Below are 20004 nucleotides of genomic sequence, written 5' to 3' on the forward strand. Positions count from 1 at the left end.
TGACAGATAGCCAGCCTGAGTTTGACCTAAACAGCAGTTTATTTGTTGTTTGTTGGTTTTTTCTTTCTGTAGCCCTGGCTGTCCTGGAACTAGCTCTGTAGACCAGGCAGGTCTCCAACTCAAGAGATTCATCTGTCTCTGTCTCCCAAGTGCTGGAATTACAGGCATGCACTACCATTGCTGTTTTGGTCTTTGTGAGACAATACCTCACTATTTAACCTTGTCTATCTTGAAACTAGGCAGACTAAGCTGGCGTGGAACTCACAAGAGATCCACTTGCCTCTGTCTCTTGAGTGCTGGGGATTAACAGTGTGCACCATCATGCCTGGCTCTAAATAGTTTAAATATATGGTCAAAACAGCTGGAAATGACTCACCTCCCGTAGTCCTTAGAGGTCCATTGTTAAAAAAGCCATCCGAGGAATTATGTCGACGACGGCTTACTCCAAATCTACCTTCCCCACGGGATAGGTGCTCTCCGTGTTTGTCAAAGGTGGCTGTAGATGACTAATATTATAAAATGTAGAGAGGCAAAGATTTAGTTTCTTTCAGTATATTATTAGGTTCTAAATCAGGTATTAAAAAACAACAACCTGTGTGGCAGTCCAACATTAGCACTAAGTAAGACTGAGACATAATTGTGTGAGTTCAGGTCAGCTACACAGGAGACCTTGCCTCAAAACTAAACAAAAAAAGCTAGTATTATAGATGTGAACCACCATAACCAGTTTACTACAATTTCTGTTTTGTGATTCAGGGTCTCATTCTCTAACACAAATGGCCTAGAATATACTATGTAGCCAATGTTTGCAACAGACTTATGGCAATCCTCCTACCTTAGCTCCCAGACTACTGGGATTACAGCCATGATCCACCACTTCTGTATTACCATTGTCTTAAAATACTTCTTTTTAAGCCGGGCGTTGGTGGCGCACGCCTTTAATCTCAGCACTTGGGAGGCAGAGGCAGGCGGATCTCTGTGAGTTCAAGACCAGCCTGGATTGCCAAGTGAGTTCCGGGACAGCCTCCAAAGCCACAGAGAATCCCTGTCTCAAAAAACCAAAAAAAAAAAAAAAAAAAAAAAAAAAATTCTTTCTAAACAGTACTTCATATTTGTGGCAATACTATAATTTTAGTATCAGCTTCATCTTATTTATACATGAGGGAAAAAATCAGGGGGATTACAAGTCTTTGAATTTAAATAAATACAAGAGGCTTTTGAAAGATCACAGGTTAACTCTAATATTCCTATTCCATAGATTTTTATTCTAAGTCTCTTTTTTGAGTGTGTGTAAGTGGGTGTCTAGACACATGTAGGTATACAGAAGCCTAAAGTTGACATACTGTGTCTTCTTTGCTTGCTCTCTATTTCCCAAGGCAGGGACAATCACTCCTGGAGTTCACTTATTCAGCTAGACAAGCTTGCCTGAGGAATCCTGTTTCCATTTTCCTAGTATTGGGATTAACATTAGAATTATTGGTGGGTCACTGTGCTTACCCAGGTTTTAAATTGAATGCTGGGAATCCAATCTTTGATTCCCATGCTTGTACATTACTTTATAAACTGAGCCTTCTCGTCAGCTTTCTATACATCTTTTACCTATAAGTGATACTGGTGGTTGGTTTAAGTTGTCAGCTTCACTGAACTATCTTGAATGTGACTATGTGTGGTTTCCAGAGAAGGGTCAATGCGACTGAGCAGGAAAGATCCTCCCTGAGTTTTGCTGACACTATCACATACGTGTGAGGAAAAGGAGACGAGCAAGCCACTTACTGTGACCTTATTTGAGCAGGGACCTTATTGGTTTTTTTGCCCTTACCATTTTTCAAAGACCTTCAAGGGCACTTGCACATATGTTTACACACACATTAAAAAAAGAGATTAAGAGGTACTGGCTTTAAGATAGACACTGATGTGAATTGCATACTTACTCACTCTTTCCTTATTTTATTTAGTTTGTTTATTTATTTTGTTTTTTTTTTTTTGAGACAGGGTTTCTCTGTATAGCCTTGGCTGTCCTGGAACTTGCTTTGTAGACAAGGTTGGCCTTGAACTCACAGAAATCTGCCTGCCTCCCAAGTGCTACTACCACAGCCCAGCATCCTAGTTCTTTTCATCCTGACTGGTGTGTGGCTTCTGTTTCAGATTTCAGGCTGTACTGCCGTTCTTGTTTTGGCTATTTTATCTATCATCCATCCATCCACCCACCCACCCACCCACCCACCCACCCATCCACCCCATCCATCTATCTATTAGCCCCCCACTCCAAGACAGGATTTCTCTGTGTAGCTTTGTAGACCAGGCTGACCTTAAACTCAGAGATCCACTTCCTCAGCTTCCTGTGTGCTAGGATTAAAGGCATGTGCCTATAATGCCAGGCTTTTGTTTTGGTTATTTTGAAGGGACCCAGACTCAACACCCAGAACCCATAGGGTAGCTCAAACCACCCAGAGGGGATCTGATTCCCTTCTCTGATCTCTTTGAGCAACTGGCATACATGTGGTAAACATAGATACATATATTTTGAGCAAGACACTGACACATGTAAAATAAATCTAAAACAAAACAAAACCAAAAACAATAAAAAGAAAAATTAAGAAAAGAAGAATATGCTCAGAGGCAGAGGCAGGCAGATCCGTAAGTTCGAGGCCAGCCTGGTCTACAGAGCTAGTTCTAGGACTGCCAAGGCTACACAGAGAAACCCTGTCTTAACTTCCCCCATCCCCCACCAAAAAGAGAAAGGAAAAAAAAAAAGAGAGAGAGAGAGAGAGAGACAAGAACTGGTATGTTTGAGTAGTTAGTAGGAATGAAAAGGCGTACCTTAGCTGTCTGTGGAGTTGAGAAATTTAGCCAAGCAGGAACAAAGTCATGCTGCGCCATTTAGGTCCAGTGTCTTTTCAGCAAGATGAGGCATCCAACCTCATGGCCAGGATCTAAGAGGCAACACAAATCACTCATGGTTCTAACAGTATGACATAAAAGGAGTCTGTGATTAATCTACAATCCTCCTTTACAAAGCACCTAACCCCTGAATTTGCCTACAGATTACTCCCAAGAATTCCAATAAAAGCAACGGTTTCCTGCTGTTTTATGACTATGAAAACACACATGTGCGCGATGGAAATATGGAAGGTTATATGAAGGAAGCAAATGTGTTCTTGAGTTTTAGCCTATGATTAAGCAAACAAACACGTATTTTAAAAAATTACAGTAGAAACTGGACCTGCTGATGCACACCTTTAATTCCAGCATTCAAGAGGCAGAGGCAGGTATCGATTTGTGTGAGTTCAAGGCCAACCTGGTCTACAAAGCAAGTTGTAGGACAGCCAGGAATACTACACAGAGAAACATGCTCTGAAAAGAACCAATCCTTGCCCCCCCCCAAAACACACACAAAAAACTTTCAACCATTAGATATCTATATAACATTGGTTTTCAAATTGTGGGTTGCAACTCCTGTTGAGAAGGACCATTCACAGTGTTGCATATCAGATGTCCTGCATATCAGATATTATTTATATTATTATTCTTAACAATAGCAAAATTAGTTATGAAGCAGCAAAGAAAAAAAGCCATGTTGGGGGTCACCACCACGTGAGGAACTTAAAGGGTCATAGCATTAAGAAGGTTGAAAATCACGGCTATAGAACCTCATGAGCTTTTCCATTTACAAATATTTCCTCACACACCAACTTGTATCAGTTTTCCTCAGAGATAGCACTGATGTACACAAATCATTGATATTTTCCAAAATTAAATACTTCATAGCATAACACATTTTTCCCACAGCATATACTTGTGTATGTATTCTCCTAAAGACACATGGATGATATTTACCCTCAGAGTGTCACCTCTGTGGTCCTGTTTCCAAAGTTGCCAGCTGTATCTTCCACGAGGTTTTCTTGTAAAAAGGGTGCTTAAGCAGCCTGGCCAGCAGCACGCCTTGTGATGAAGCACAAAGAAGCCCAGCTCTGTGTGGCTCACTCTCTTAATCCTCTCAATTACTCATCCTGAACTATCTAGTTCCTGACACGTTTCCAAAGGGGAAAGGGGGAAGGGGAAGGGGGAAGGGGAACATAAAAAGTTATTTGTTACATTTAAAAAAGGGGGGAAAGGGGGAAAAGCTATTTCTACGTTCACCTCATTCAACTTCCTTGAGTAATGGCACTATAATGTTGTTCAAATAGGCAAAACATGTACATTTGCACAGTGAGTGCAAATACTGTTCATAACAAGGTCATAGCTAGAAAGACAGGTGGTTTCAGGTGTGGGCAAGAAATGTCATCAAGATGAAAGACCAAAAATGTAATAGTAAAGCACTATAAGATATCTTCTGAGCAATCAATTCCAGTGGCAAAATACCTACAACAAAAGCCTTTAAAATACAAATGTCATTATCTTACACAACTGCTTAAAACAGTGTGGATATATTCTTTTATCTGTCTTAAAATTCAAAATCTAAAGATATAAGGAATTTTGATTTGTTGGGTTTGTTGTTTTTAAATAAAGGAATCAGACAGAAACTTGATATATCTTTCCTGCCACGGAATAGCAGCTTTCAAGGCGAATTTCTTGGTATAAAGCTTCTAATATGTATCCTATTTCTTTGGTCTTTACTATTTATAAATTCAAAGCAAAATTATAAGTAGAAAAGGGTCAAGGAGAAATTCCAAAATGAGGGTTTCTTCTTATCAATTTTCTGTTATTTCACTTGTTCTCCTCCTTCCCAAAAACTGAACTGAGCTTTCCAGAAGTGATATGAAGAATCTTCTATTGCTTTATTGAAGAAATCACTTTCTAATTTGGGTCCATCTCCATCATTACTCAATCATTAAAAAGGCCACTTGAATCTACCAATCTACAAATGAGAAAACAAAAATTAAAACACATAATTAGAAAAGGCAAAACCAGTCACATCTAACTTTGAATGAATGTATCAAACCATGATCTTGACAGTAAAATCCTTAAGTTCAATTTAGATACTAATTTAATTTGTCAGGGCCTGAAGCATGACTGAGTCTTTTTGTTGTTGAGACAAGGAAATTGCTACTCTGTCCAGGTTTTTCCTGACCTGAACACCCTCTGCCTCAGTCTTCCAAGCACTCAGACTACAGGCATATTCTACCACACCCAACCTTTGTTAAGCCCTTGGAAGGTTTTATCTGTCACTTGACCAGACTTTTTTTTTTTTTTGAATCAGGGTTTCTCTGTGTAGCTTGTAGACCAGGCTGGCCTAGAACTCACAGAAATTCGCCTGCCTCTGCCCATTGACCTTTAATACAACTGTTTCTCCAAGTAGACATCAAAGTTAATTCAGAAATGTTAATTACTGGATCTTTTTACATCTAGATTTCAACTTACCTAGGTCAAAAGCATACAGTGGGCCGGGCGTTGGTGGCTCACACCTTTAATCCCAGCACTCAGGAGGCAGAGGCAGGCGGATCTCTGTGAGTAGGAGACCAGCCTGGACTACAATAGCTAGTTCCAGGACAGCCTCCAAAGCCACAGAGAAACCCTGCCTCGAAAAACCAAAAATAAAAAAAAAAAAAGCATACAGTGTGTAGAAATACGACCAGTGGCATCACTGCCTAATTATTAGGTATTATTCAAAGGTAGATCCTTAAAACAACCTATCTGCCTTACATATTTCAGATAACTATCGATTTAGAGACAAAAAGCTCTTCTGATCTGACTCGATATGTACTAACATGACAAAAATATTGCTTTGGAAAATTCTTAACATTCTTCCAGGGGCTACAATCTTTTCTGACAGGAGAACTTTTGTATTTTTGAGAAGGTTCTAGTAGGCTGACAAATCCTATGCATTACTGTGTTAAGTTTATGGAACACAAAATACCAAGTTCAAGACAGCAAACATACATATCTGTGAAGAAATGAAGAGAAAGGAACTACAAGGAAGTGCCAGAGGTATTTAATCACTGTTTTTCAAGTTGAATGCTGAGTAAAAAACATTTAGTCTATTTTCTTCATGTGTTTCTTAAGTATTAAAACAAGTACACACAAAGTTTAAGTAAAAGATAAATGCCTTTTATTCCTTGAATGTATGTGGAACAGTCATAAAAACTGACCATGTTGCTGGGCATGGTGGTTTTTAATGTCAACAGTTGGGAGGCAGATGGATCTCTGTGAGGTACAGGCTAGGTAGAACTATGTAATGGGACAGTGTCTTGTTAGGGAATAATCTTTTTGTACAGGGTTAAGATATGTCTTTCTTTGCCAAGGGACCTTTGGAATGGTTTAATAAAGAGCCGAATGACTCTAAGCTAAGCAGGAAGAAGTCAGGCATGATTTCTTGGCAGAGAGAGAGAATTAGAGATGAATCTAGGCACGGGGACACCAGAGGACATGGAAAGGAATCAGAACCACACAATGACCATGTCTTAAAACAACAAAACAAACATAAGCAAAAGGAACACATAGGGCTAGGGAGACGGTTTAGCATTGGGGTGAGAAGTTAAGAAAAATTTAGATTTTTGTTTTTTTGAGACAGGGTTTCTCTGCATTGTTTTGGAGGCTGTCCAGGAACTGTAGACCAGGCTGCCTGCCTCTGCCTCCCAAGTGCTGGGATTAAAGGTGTGCACCACCAACGACTGGCTAAATTTAGATGTTTTTGAAAAGTGTTATGTGAACCCACTTCTTTGTAATTTAATCTAAGAAAAACTTTGAACAGAGATACTCTACACAGGTGAGCAATGTTTCCCCCACAACGCATTGGTTATTAAATAAAAATCTCAATGTCGGGTATTGGCTATCTCCCTGAGTTACTTACTCGTCAGACAGACCAGTGAAACCACACAAGCTATTGCCTCTGCTGGATTGTCTAGTGTAAGTAGACCCTATTGCTGAAAACACAACATACTTTGGTTGTAATGCATGGAAAAACCAAGCTGGAACTGAATGAAACAAGACTTTTTTTTTCTTTTCTATTTTTAGTTTGTGTGTCTGTGTGAGCATAACCACACGTATGTAGGTGGCCACAGTGACCAGAAGAGGCAGCATATTCCCCAGGACTGGAGTTACAGGCAGCTTCAGGCCACCTTATTTAGATGCTGGGAACTCTAACTCAGGCTATTAGGGAAAAGCAGCAACTGTTCTTAACCAATAAGCCATTTCTACAACACCAACAGATATTTCTTTGTCCCAAATATGAGAAGCAGGAAAATTGTGAGTTTGTGCTGGTTCTTAGGGAAGTAGGAGAAAGCACATTAGGGTAAGAGAATGTCTAGAGTTTCAATTCTGGACAACTGGAGAAAGGTTCAGACAGTACATATAGGGTGGTCCAGAAGACATAAAAGGGAAGCATCCAATTTTGGTTTACAATTTATTTCCATTATTTGGAGGCTGTAGGTTTTTATCTCTTTAAACAGAGCAGTATAATTTAAGTCATAAAGGACTGTGTCATAGAATAATCTCTTTGTATATTGTGAAGATGTCTTTGCCAAGGCACCTTCTGATTGGTTTAATCAAGGGCAGAAAGAGGTTAGGCGGGACTTCCAGGCAGAGACAAAAGGATGTGAATGTAGGTGCTGGAGAGACGCCAGAGCACATGGAGAAAAACAGAAGGTGCAAGATGTAAGAGGGGTTAAAAAGCCACGAGGCAAAACAGATGAATATAAATGGGTTAATTTAAGTTACAAGTTAGTGGGACAAGCCTAAGCTATTGGTCGAGCTTTCATAATTTGTGAGTGGCCCCCCAAAAAAATCCATCTCCAGGTCTGGCAGATAGGAGGATTCTTGTTATCAGGTTCAGATCACTTTCCATAATGTTTTCTATGTCCCATTTCTGGTCACTGGTTGTCAAGTTTATATTGTGACCACATAATATTGCTAAAGAAAATTAAGTTTGTTTGGTTTTTTGCTTGATCTCACTTTCCCCTAAATAATTTTAAGGTTCCAAATAAGACAGCCAAATGGGGGCTGGAGATATAGTTCAGAGGTTAAGAGCACTGGCTGCTTTTCCAGAGGTCCTGAGTTCAATTCTCAAAATCCACATGGTGGCTCACAACCATCTGCAACCATCTGTAATGAGATCTGGTGCCTTCTTCTGGCATGAAGGCAGAACACTGCATACATAATAAATAAATAAATAAATAAATAAATAAATAAATAAATAAATAAATAAATCTTTTTTTTAAAAAAAAAAAAGCCCAACAGAGAGTCAGTCTACATGTAACATCACTAGGATGTTTAGTGACTCCAGCAAAAAAGGGAAAGAAAGCCTCAGACATCTCTGGGGTCTTTTACATTTACTTTTAAAGTTAAGATCAGGTGCATGCCTTTAATCCCAGAGGCCGGCAGATCTCTGTAAGTTTGAGACCAGCCTGGTCTACAAGAGATAGTTCCAGGACAGCTTCCAAAGCCACAGAGAAACCGTGTCTCAAAAAACAAAAACAAATAAACAACAACAACAAAAAACCCAAAACAACAACAACAAAAAAAATCTTTCCAGGAGAAATGTGCTGGGGAGCATTTCAGTTCATTAGTCTTTTAATAATGCCAGCCACTCATAGCAGAATAAACGTGAATATGGTATGTCACAGAAAAAAAGTAAAATTTATCAATTTTAGAGGTAGGGATCTTTGTTTTGTTTTTTGAGATACAGTTTATTTAGTCCTGGCATGGGGACCAGGATGGCTTCCTCCAACTCACAGAGATCCTCCTGGGATTAAAGGTATATGCTGCCTCGCCTTGCCTAGATGGGAGGGAATGGGGCTCTGATCATAGAAAGGGAAAGGATCTTTGAATTTAGCAGATTAGTGAAGATACAAATGAGATACAGTAATTTAAGGTAGAGTTAACAAATGCAGTAATTTAGGAAGTTAATTCTATTGTCCCACCCTACCTTGGGACAGTCACCTACTACAAACTTAGTTTAGGGAAAGTACTAGATAGGATCTCAGGTGTGGCTGATACAGGGTCAGCCTCTGAGATCTAACAGATTTATTTTAAGTATTATGAAACAGTCAAATAAAGAGAAAAAGAAAGGAAAGATGGCAGGCAAGCCCTAGCATGGGAATACATTCTTATAAATCTAGGACTGGGGGCTGGTAGAGGTAAGCAGGTAAGCAGAAACCATCCCCAGGGGACTGACCCACCAGAGTAGTCAGTTCTAGGTCAGTGAGAGATTCTTGTCTTAAAACAAAAAAAGTGGGGAGGAACACTGCCTGAGGAACAATATCCAAAGTTGCCTCTGACCTCCAGACATACAAAGAACATGTGTGTACAAAAAAAGGCACCTGGGCAGTGGGGGTGGAGTTAATGGACATAAATCTATATATTTAACCAATAATCTGGCTAAAGTGGTGTACGTCTATAATTACAGCACGAAGATCACAAGTAAGGTCATGCTGGGTTACAGCATGAGAACATATCTCAAAATCAACATTAGGACTGGTGGCATGACCCAGCCTATAAAGGTACTTGATGTTGGACAATATATATGCAAGCCTGACAACTGACTCTGACTAAGTTCAGTACCTTGGATCCATGTAAAGGAAAGAGAGCACCAACTCCAGTTACTTCATCACCTCCACAGAAGTACCATGGCATGTGTGCCACTTTCCCCCAGAATCACACAGACAATAAGAAATAAAAATTTTAAAAGCTGAGCTGTGCATGGTGGCACATGCTTTTAATCCCAGCACTTGGAAGACAGAGGCAGGCAGATCTCTGTGAGTTCGAGCCCAGCCTGGTCTACAGAGTAAATTCTAAAATAGCCAGATCTACACATTAAGAATTTATTTAAGGAAGTCAAAATAAAACAATACTCTTTAAAAAATTAAAACAAAACCCATTTCTGAAATGCAACCTAGAAAAACAATGCCTCATACTTTCCTGGTCTATACAGTGAGTTCCAGGACAGCCAAGGCTACACAGAGAAACTGTCCCAAACTGCCCCACCCCCAAAAAATTCCTTAATTTTGCCCTCAGGTATTGATCTGCCATCTTTATTGTTAAAAGCATTTTAAGCACACCTCCAATCATAAAAAATGAGTTATCTATTGTATCTTTACTACATAAATGCTGAAGTTTGGCTACCATGTAAGGATCTTTCTTTTAGTAGACTATTAGAAGGTTAATATAGGATGCTTTCTAGCCAATCTTACTTAATTTTGGCTTCACAGTCTTTAAGTATAAGAGTAATAGATATAATTTGGCAATTTGGTAAATCTTCCATAAAGTACACTCCAGAATCTGTCTATAACAAATCATTTACAAACCAGAGAATTCATAATTTGTGTATTACACAGAATTGGAAAAGGGTATAGTTTAGGTCTCAGCTAACTGAACTGTTTTAACTCTACTACATAGCATTTCAATCCCCACAGCACTGATCATATACTTTTTTTTTTAAAACATACAGAACACTAGTTTGTATGTCATCCTTTAGCGTATGCTAAAACTGGAATCTATTTGATTTTGCTTTAAGACAGGATCTCACTGTGATTCTCTGACTGATCTAAAACTGGGTATATAGCCCAGGCTGGCCTGGAACTCAGATACTCACCTGCCATTGTCTCCCTGGTGCTGGGGTTAAAAGTATGAGCCACCACATCCAGCTCAACTATTTAATTTTATCCAATCTTCCACTCATCCCAAGCACAAAACAAACACAACAACAAAAACCAAATACTTGCCGGGCGGTGGTGGCACACGCCTTTAATCCCAGCACTTGGGAGGCAGAGGCAGGCATATCTCTGTGAGTTTGAGGCCAGGCTGGACCAACAGCCTCCAAAACAATACAGAGAAACCCTGTCTCGTAAAAACAAACAAACAAACAAAAAACAACCAAATACTAGTTGGTACACTGTAGATACTAAAGATTTGCTGAATAACTGTATAATGAAAAGACTAAGTGTAACTTCCAACTTTACAGAACAATGCCAAATTGCTTTCCAACAAGGCATTACAGTTTATAGTAATTATCCGCTTCCAAATGTTGACTTTCCCCCACAGCCTTCCCTGGAACTGTAGTTACAGACAGCTGTGAGTTGTCTGACATGAGCACACCAGGGAACCAAGCTCAAATTCTAAGAGCAAGATGTGTTCTTAATCAGTGAACAGTATCTGCAGCTCCTCTAAGTCTTGTTTTTGTTAAAACATTTACTTATTTTTATATTTTATGTATATTAAGTGCTGTTTGTATGTACACCTACATACTAGAAGAGAACACAGGATCCTATTTTAAATAGTTATGAGATGTCATGTGGTTGCTGGCAATTGAACTTGGGATCTCTCTTAACTACTGAGCCATTTTTCCAGCCCCTTGTTTTTTTTAGTTTTCAGAGACAAGGTTTCTCTGTGTAACAGGCTATCCTGTAACTCACTCTGTAGACCAGGCTGGCCTCTAACTCACAGAGATCTGCCTGTCTCTGCCTCCCAAGTGCTCAGATTAGAGACGTGCGCACCACAGCCAGGCTCTAAGTTGCTTTTGATTGTGGTATTTTATCATAGCACCAAAAAGTAACTAATCGAGAAAGTGGAAGGGAGACAAATATTTCATATTTTCACTCATATGTGGAATCTACACTTAAATACAGAGGATATAAATATAAAAGAGGACTATTTGGGAAGGGAAGATTAGAAGTGGGTAAAGGAGGTTAATAAGGTCAAATATAACCAATGTACAATGATAAACCTATGGAAAGGCCATCATAAACCCCATGATTTTTAAGGAAATAACCTGCCAGGCAGCGCTGGCACACACTTTTAATCTCAGCACTCGGAAGACAGAGGCAGGAGGATGTCTGAGTTCTAGTCAGCCTGGCTATACAGAGAAACCCTGTCCTGAAACAAACAAACAAACAAAAAACCTGCCAGAGCTAGTGGTGCATGCCCCTGAGCCTAGGACTCAGGTGGCAGATTTATTTCTGGGAGCTCCAAAACAGCCAAGGCTGCAGAGACCCTGTCTCAAAAAACAATTAGCATACAAACAAACAAACAATATGCAAAACCTTTCAACTTCATGTTGTGTTGAGACTACCATAAATAGACGTAATAAAATACACTACAGAAAGCAAATTGTATAAACCAAGCTCCTTAGCTGAAAACAAACCACATTTAGGTAACTTAGCCAGAAAAAGAATTTATCAAAACACCACTGGAGAGAATTAAGAGACTTCGATTTGGCAAACATATAAAACAACAGGCTAAGCAGTTGAAACCAATGCCATGTCACAACACAGGAAGAGCTGGCTTAGGAAACTGCCTGCTAGCAACCCAATCAACTGCCAAAGGAATGAATTCTAAATTGTCTTTACTTCTTTGTAGCTCACTGGTACATCCTGGGTATGCATATTCATATACACAGCCTCTTTAGCGTTCTCTCCCAGCAAGATTCATGAAAAACCAATATAAAAGGGGCTAAAATGGCAGAGACAAAGCAAACACTATGGGTTAGTGAGATAGCTCAGAGGTTAGAGTCTGACACCAAGCCTGATTACCTGAATGTGATCCCCCAGAACACATAAAGTGAAAAAAGGAAAGCTCCCAAAAGTTGTTCTCTGACCACCACACACAATATAAAGAATTTTTAAAAGATCACCTTAAAAATCAATTTTGGGGGTTAGAGAGGTGGCTCAGTTAAGAGCGATGGCTGCTATTCCAGAGAACCCAGGTTCAATTCCCAGCATCCACTTGGCAGCTCAAAACTGTCTGTAAATTAGTGATAAACTCTATCATTGTACTTTTTACATCTTTACTCCAAAACTTTATTGAAAGTTTCAGGAAATAATACTAATATTTGTAACCTTTCTCAGGTAGTTAATCTTTTCTTTCTAATACTTTGTTTCTTTCAAAGAACACAAACATTTAATGCAATCAAACCTAATAAAACTATCCAACTTTTAAAAAACTAAATCCACTAAAATTAAACAGTTCCAAATAAGAATGATATATTTAAATAAAACCAAGATAAAATAAACTCTAACAGAACCCAGAATACAAAACCAAGAAGCGTATTTATTACCAGATGCAACTGATCATTACTTCTAGCTTTTAAGATTCAGATAATTAATGGGCTATATTTATGCAGGATCATGAAACATTTTCTTGGTGGCAACTGCTTTTTTAATTCCATTTTTGTTTTATGTGTGTTTGTGTGTACATGCAGGTGTGTACGGTACCCATGGAGGTCAGAAGTGGGCATCAGAGCCTTAGAACTAGAGTTACAGACAGTTGCAAGCCACTATGTCCACTGGGAACCAAACCTGGGCCCTGTCCAAAAGCAACAAGTGCTCTTCACAGCTCAACTCCAGCCCTGATTGTTTTTTAGTCCAGGATGGCCTCCAACTAACTCACTAAATATATGTCAGAGGAAGATGTGAACTTTATCCTCCTGCCTCCTCATCCCAAGAGATAGGATTATAGGTATGAGTTACCTACCATGCTGGAAAATGAATCCAGGATCAGAAACTATATAAGACTATGCTAAATCCCCGACATTTAACTATTAAGATCCCAATTTGTTGTTTTGTTTTTTGAGACATGATTTCTGTGTAGCCCTGGCTGTCCTGGACCTTGCTCTGTAGATCAGGCTGGCATCTAAAGGTGGGTACACCACTGCCCAGCCTAAAACTCCAAGATTTTAAAGCCAGAAAAAAAAAAAACATGTTTTCTGTTGCTGTTGTTTCTTTTTTTTTTTTTACATCTGCTCCAAAAGTCACTAAACACAAACAAGCAAGTTATTCAGTAAAGACCACCACCACACACACTCAAAACTTGGTGACTCATGCCTGTAGTTTTAGTGTTAAAGCAGCTGAGGTAAAAGGACTAAAGAGTCCCTGGCCAGTCTAGATTACCCTGTCTCAAACAAGCAAACAAACAAAAAGAGATAATTTATCAATAATTTCAAACAGCACTGACCTTGAAAGGGTATATTTATATAAAAGACATTTTTACTGCATGTGGATTTTTCTAAGATTTCTAAAAATATATTCTCAAGCAACCAACATCTCCTGAAACGTCCTCTGACCTTCACACTAGCACTGTGACACATACAAAATAAAATACTTATTAAAAAAAAATCTCACTAGGCTTGCTGGTAAATGCCTTTGATCCCAGCACTAGGGAGGCAGAGGCATTAGAATAGCCGGTACTACACAAGAGAAATCTTGCCTTGAAATACTAAAAAAAACAAAAATCTCTTCTCAAGAGATGTGGCTCAGTTCACAGAATGCTTGTCTATCACGCACAAAACTCCTAGACTGGAGAAGATTGTAAGCTACTACATGTGTTCTAGGAACTGAAACTGGGTCCTCTTCAAGAGCAATAAGTGCTCTTAACTGCTGAGCCAACTCTCCATCCCACCACACACCCCCGCCTTCGGTTTTTCGAGACAAAGTTTCTCAGTATTGCTTTGGAGGCTGTCCTGGAACTCGCCCTGTAGACCAGGCTGGTCTCGATCTCAAAGAGATCTGCCTGCCTCTGCCTCCCAAGTGCTAGGATTAAAGGCGTGGACCACCAACGCCTGGCTATCTTACACTTTTTATGTACTTAAAAGTGAGGTGCAGAGCCAGGAATATGGCTCAGTGGATAAAGGCAAGCCCAACAATCTGAATTCTATTCTTGGACCCACATGCTAGAAGGCAAGAACTGACTCTTAAAAGTTGTTCTCTGAGCTGGGTGGTGGTGGTGCATGCCTTTAATCACAGCACTTGGGAGGTGGAGGCAGGTAGGATCTCTGTGAGTTCGAGGTCAGCCTGGTCTATACAGCTACACAGAGAAACTCGGTCTCGAAAAACAAACAAATAAAGACTACTGGGCTGCTGGTGGATAGTCCATTGATAGTATGGCATGTACAAAGTTCTTGTCCTGATCCACAGAACCACCACTATGCTCCATCATCCCACCTCCCCCAAAACAGAAAGAAAAAGGAAAATATAGCTATGCTGTTACCCTGTATTTTTATACTTCAGGTGGCAAATTGTTAGGCTCTTTGGTTGTCGAAATGATGCTTTATGGTTTACCTGATACCCCCAGCCACCAGCACTAACAGTACTGACTCTGATGTCTGTTTTGCTAAAAAATTAGTTTGCCAAGTAAATCAATAAAGGGCTGATTGATTGCTCTAGTAAAGGAAAATAAAGTAATAGTTCCCTTTCTGTCTGGTGTATTTGAAATCACTCATAACACTCAATTTATATTACATTAGGTAATGGATCTTACAGTTAAAGTTAAAGAAGCTTCTCTTATACAACCTTTTTTTTTTTTTAATTCTTTGGCTAGGGGTAGTCTTGTTTGAGGAAGACTTCAATAGCAAACAGAAATCATTGGGTTTGATTTAGGAGTAGCTTGGAGTGTTAGATCTCCAGCACAAAAAACCACATGCTAAATTCCAAATAATACCAATTACAATGACTTATAAAGTAATTGTTATCTGTGTACCAAGAATCTCCTTCCCATTTGTATGAAAAGACAAACCCAAATGTGCCCTTTCTTTACAAATAAATAAATCTGTGTATGTGGTGTTGGTATGTTCCTGTGAATGCGGGTGAATATGCGCCATTGCACTAGATGTTCTGAGGACAATCCCCAATGTCAGTCATGTCTTATAATTGTCTGAGACAGTCTCATTTGCTTCTGCTGCATATGCCAGGCTACTAGGCCCATGTGCTTCCTGGGGTTCTCCTGTCTCATTTCCATTTCCCTGTATGAACACTGGACAACAGACTAGAAATGCTTTCACATGAGTTCTGATGTTACAAATCAAGTCCTCATGTTTGTGAGGCAAGTACTTTATGCCCTGAGCCATCACCCCAGCTCAAATTTGCCTTTCTTTTTTTTTTACACAGCATGTGTGTAGAGGTCAAAGGACAATTTACTGGAGTTGGTTCTCCTGACAATGACACAAGATCCCAGGTATCGAGCTCAGGCCCTCTCAGGCTTAGCAGTTACCCAACTGAGCTATCTTGCCCACCCTAAATTTGCCTTTTCTGTGAACAATTTTTTTGTTAGGATGCCTTAAAATGGTTCTTGTCCCTTAATGCTACAACAGTTTAACTTTCATGTTTAAAGGCAAGCAGTTCAACCTCCATTATTGCAAAAACTAAACAAAAACAAACATAAAACAACTAAGGTCAGATGTACTAGAGAGGCAGAAGCAGTCAGATCTCTGTTGAATTTGATGCCAACTGTGCCTGCATAGCAAACTGCAGGCCAACCAAGGCTACAGAGTGAGACTAGGTCTCAAAACAAAGCACAACAACAAAAACCCACAACCAACCAACAAGAACACAACTAACAAACAAACCTGCACTCCCCAGTTAAAGGCAGTAAGCCAACCACAATGACAGTCCACTTAGGCTTTTATGGCCTCAACTGTTTATTTAGCCAAATAGGTCTTAGCCTAATTTTTCTCAACTACAAAATATTGAATAAAACATTTGCTCTGGCCGGGCGTTGGTGGCGCACGCCTTTAATCCCAGCACTCGGGAGGCAGAGGCAGGTGGATCTCTGTGAGTTCGAGGACAGCCTGGTCTACAGAGTGAGTTCCAGGACAGCCTCCAAAACAATACAGAGAAACCCTGTCTCAAAAAACCCCAAAAAAAAAAAAAAAATTTGCTCTGCAAGGCATGATGTTATACACATGTAATCATAGCTACTTGGGAGGAGGAGGAAAAGCAGGTTCACAGTCCAAGGCAACTTGGCTAGAGCTAGTCTCAACATTAGGGGCACAATTAAGTATAAGAGTCCTTGCTTAACATCCTTGAGGTACTCAATTCAATCAAGCTTCAATACAAGGAACATAAAAGACAACCTCACAACACCATCACAAAGCAATTAAGTTAATAAACAGAAAGCACTTTGAGCTGGGCATTCTAGTACACACCTTTGATCCCAGACCTTGGGAGACAGAGGCAGGTATATCTGAGGCCAGCCTGGTCTACATAGAGTTTCAGGGCAGCCAAAACTATGCAGTAACTGTCTCAAAGAAAAAAAAAATTTGGGCAACAACCTCTCTCCCTGGCACATTAGTCTTAAACCACAAAATTAAGATATGCTATCTTCTGAAGGAAGATTGAGAATTGTATTTTATCTTTAAATGAGAATTTAAAAACATAAAAGCTGGGCAGTGGCACTTGACTTTAATACCAGCACTTGGAAGGTAGAGGCAGATGGATCTCTGAGTTTGAGGACAGTGGTCTAAAAGAGCAAGTTCCAAAACTATATAGAGAAACCAGTCTTGAAAATTGATAAATAAATAAATTATAGAGGTTTGAGATTTATCTCAGTGGTTAAAAGCACTTGCAGAGAACCTGGATTTAATTCCAAGAATCCAGGATGGCTTACAACCAAACTCTAACTCCAGTCCTAGGCGATCCAAGGCCCTCTTCAGACCTCTGCAGGCACCAGACAGACATGTGATGCATATACATTTATGCACATTAAATAATAAACTAAACTAATAAAAACAAATTATATGATAGTATGCTTGTAGCATGGCACTGGACTCTGGTTTCAATTACCCACATTTGAAATAAAAAGTAGTCAGGTATGGTGGCACACACCTTTAATTCCAGAATATTTATTTGCATTGTGATTCATAACAGTCACAAAGTTACAGTTATGAAGCAGCAAATAAATAATTTTATGGTTGGGGGTCACCAGGACAGGAAGAACTTTATTAGGAAGTACTGTACTGATTTAGTAATTACTGAAGCATTAGGAAGGTTGAGAACCACTCATCTACAAAGTGAAACTGAAAAAAAAAAAAGCACACAAAATACATTCCAAGATTTCCTATGTGCAAATTATGGCAGTGGTTGAATGCACCCTCCTCTTCAACTAGGATTTTAAACAATTAAAGAATTGTTAAATTAAGGGCTGTAGAGATGGCTAAGAGATTAAGAGCACTGGCTGCTCTTCCAGAGGTCCTGAATTCAATTCCCTGCAACCACACGGAAGCTCATAACCATCTGTAATGAGATCTGGCACCCTCTTCTGGCTTGCAGGTCATACATGCTGCACACTTAATAAATAAATCTTTTTAAAAACATGTTTAATTCAAATAAAGGCTTCTCATCCCTCTTCCCAATTTCAAGAATCCTGAAAGCACATTGTCCATAATAAACTGAAAGAATGTTTGGATGAACAAATGCAAGCCATTTTGAGAACACTCAGAATTTATAATAAGGTCTCTTCCCAAATACTGTTAAGTAATAATGTCAACACAGAAAGCAATTAACTTATAATTCATGAAAAGAACTTTACATGATTTTCTTCGAAGAGAAAGTTAAGGTCCCTGGCTGCTCCTCTAGAGCACTCAGGCTTGATTCCCAGCACCCACATGGCAGCTCACAAATGTCCAACTCCAGTTCTAGGAAAGTACATGCACACTGTACTCAGACATACATGCAGGCACAATACCCCTACACATAAAAAGTAAAATTCCTAGAAGAACAGACAAAAACCTCCGGTTTAAAAGAATGTGTGAAAGGAATTGAAACAAAGTCTCTGAAAGATCAGCTATCTTGTGACTTCAACTCAGTCACACCTTTCCAAAAACTAAAATTTTCTGCTGTTTCTGTTAATTTCTGGCTGCGTGGGTTTGTTTGTTTTGAGGGAAAAAAAAGGACTTTTTAAAAAGGCATAAACACCTGGCATTCCACTTCTGAAGATGTTTTCACTTGCAAAACTGTTATTTTATAAATACCTAAATGCCGCGTCTGGTGTCCCCACACCTAAACTTCGTGGAATCTGAAGTGAAAACGACCTTTAAAAACCTGAGATCTCCACAAACTACAAATTTCGGTCTCCTGAGTTCTATCATGAGATTTACAGAGGAAAGCTGGTTATTACTAAACAAAAAACATGAACAGCCACTAACTTCAGGTTTTCCGAGTAACCAAAAAACATTAAAGTAAAACTATTCAACACATTACCCAAGCCAACCTCAGAGCACAAAAGCGGCAGACAAAACTGGTACTACAGCAGAATTTCAGCACTACTCGCCACTATCAAGAAACAAAAACAAAACCGCACCCATTCTTATGTAAACTTCTCAAGTAAACTTCCTGAGCCTCACTCACTCACCTTTGTTTTCACCTATCCTCTCCAGAGAGGCCCATTGCAAAAACGGCCAATGTCCCACAGGGAAAAACGACCGAAATGTTACTGTATTTAAGCATTTAAACAGGGTACTTCCCCAGGCTACAGCCATTTTAGATTCGTTTTTTAAAAAAAAAAAATTGTGGGTTGGGGAGATTTAGCATGGAATAGAAATCATTATTGAGACCACTTCAAGACCAATCCTCCTTCCCAACAGGACGAGTGCGGTAGGTAACTGGTAAGAAAATCTGAGGGAAAAGGTCTCACCACCCCGGGGAACCCGGACTCCGGGCGTTAAAGTTCCCTTTTCCCCAGATCTGACTTACACGACTTTTTCCTCGTTAAGGTTCTCTTAACTGGAAAACAGAGCCTTCGGCTCTTATTAAGGAAAGGGTAAGAGCCGAGTAAACGAAGTCACTCAACCACCACTAAGCCGGAACTCTTGGAAAGGAGCCGGAGCCGCAGGTGAGCGTTTCCGACCCAGAACCGAAGTTGAAGTCGGAGCTCTCTGGAACCGCCGCGGCGACGCGAGTGTGCAAGGCTCCTCCCGTTGGGGGGAGGGGGACGTTCCACCTAGACGACTCCCAGTTCCGCTCGCCCACCAGGCGGACCTACACCCAACCACCTGTGCAAGACCTTCCTCCAACTAGTTTTCATAGGCGGCCAGTCAGGCAGCAGCAGAGCCCGTGCCGGGGCGACTCGAGGTCCACTTCTGCTTGATGTCCCGAACTCGCACTCACCCGGCAGCGGCGGGGCTACGGTCAAGGGCGAGTCGCGGCGTCTAAGAACGCGCCCCCAGCTTCTCCGACCAGCAGAGGTGACGAGCCCACAACCATAACAAAGCTCTTCCCAAAATGGCTGCCCGGCCCACAAGGCCCAGGAGGGGGCAGAGCCGGCGGAGGAGGAGCGACAACCAGCTGGGCCCTCCCTCTGCCG

General features: G+C 40.2%; 1 protein-coding gene across 3 annotated transcripts in view; it reads right to left on the reverse strand.

The window, feature by feature from the left end:
* The window catches only part of Gpbp1l1 (GC-rich promoter binding protein 1 like 1), a 34701-nt gene that overhangs the window by 14240 nt on the left and 457 nt on the right, over positions 1–20004 (reverse strand). Inside the window, exons 1-4 of one of the 3 annotated variants that reach the window (XM_040756905.1) lie at positions 19809–19966; positions 3838–4858; positions 2821–2933; positions 377–506 (exon numbers count right to left, since the gene is read on the reverse strand). In XM_040756905.1, the coding sequence (XP_040612839.1) occupies positions 377–506; positions 2821–2880 (190 nt within the window). In that variant the 5' untranslated portion in view covers positions 2881–2933; positions 3838–4858; positions 19809–19966. Of the gene's footprint in view, positions 1–376; positions 507–2820; positions 2934–3837; positions 4859–19394; positions 19773–19808; positions 19967–20004 lie in introns of those variants that run through there. The other 2 variants (XM_040756906.1, XM_040756907.1) reach the window with 2 other exon arrangements.

This window comes from Mesocricetus auratus, unplaced genomic scaffold, assembly GCF_017639785.1.
Source record: "Mesocricetus auratus isolate SY011 unplaced genomic scaffold, BCM_Maur_2.0 Super-Scaffold_100014, whole genome shotgun sequence".
NCBI lineage: Eukaryota > Metazoa > Chordata > Mammalia > Rodentia > Cricetidae > Mesocricetus > Mesocricetus auratus.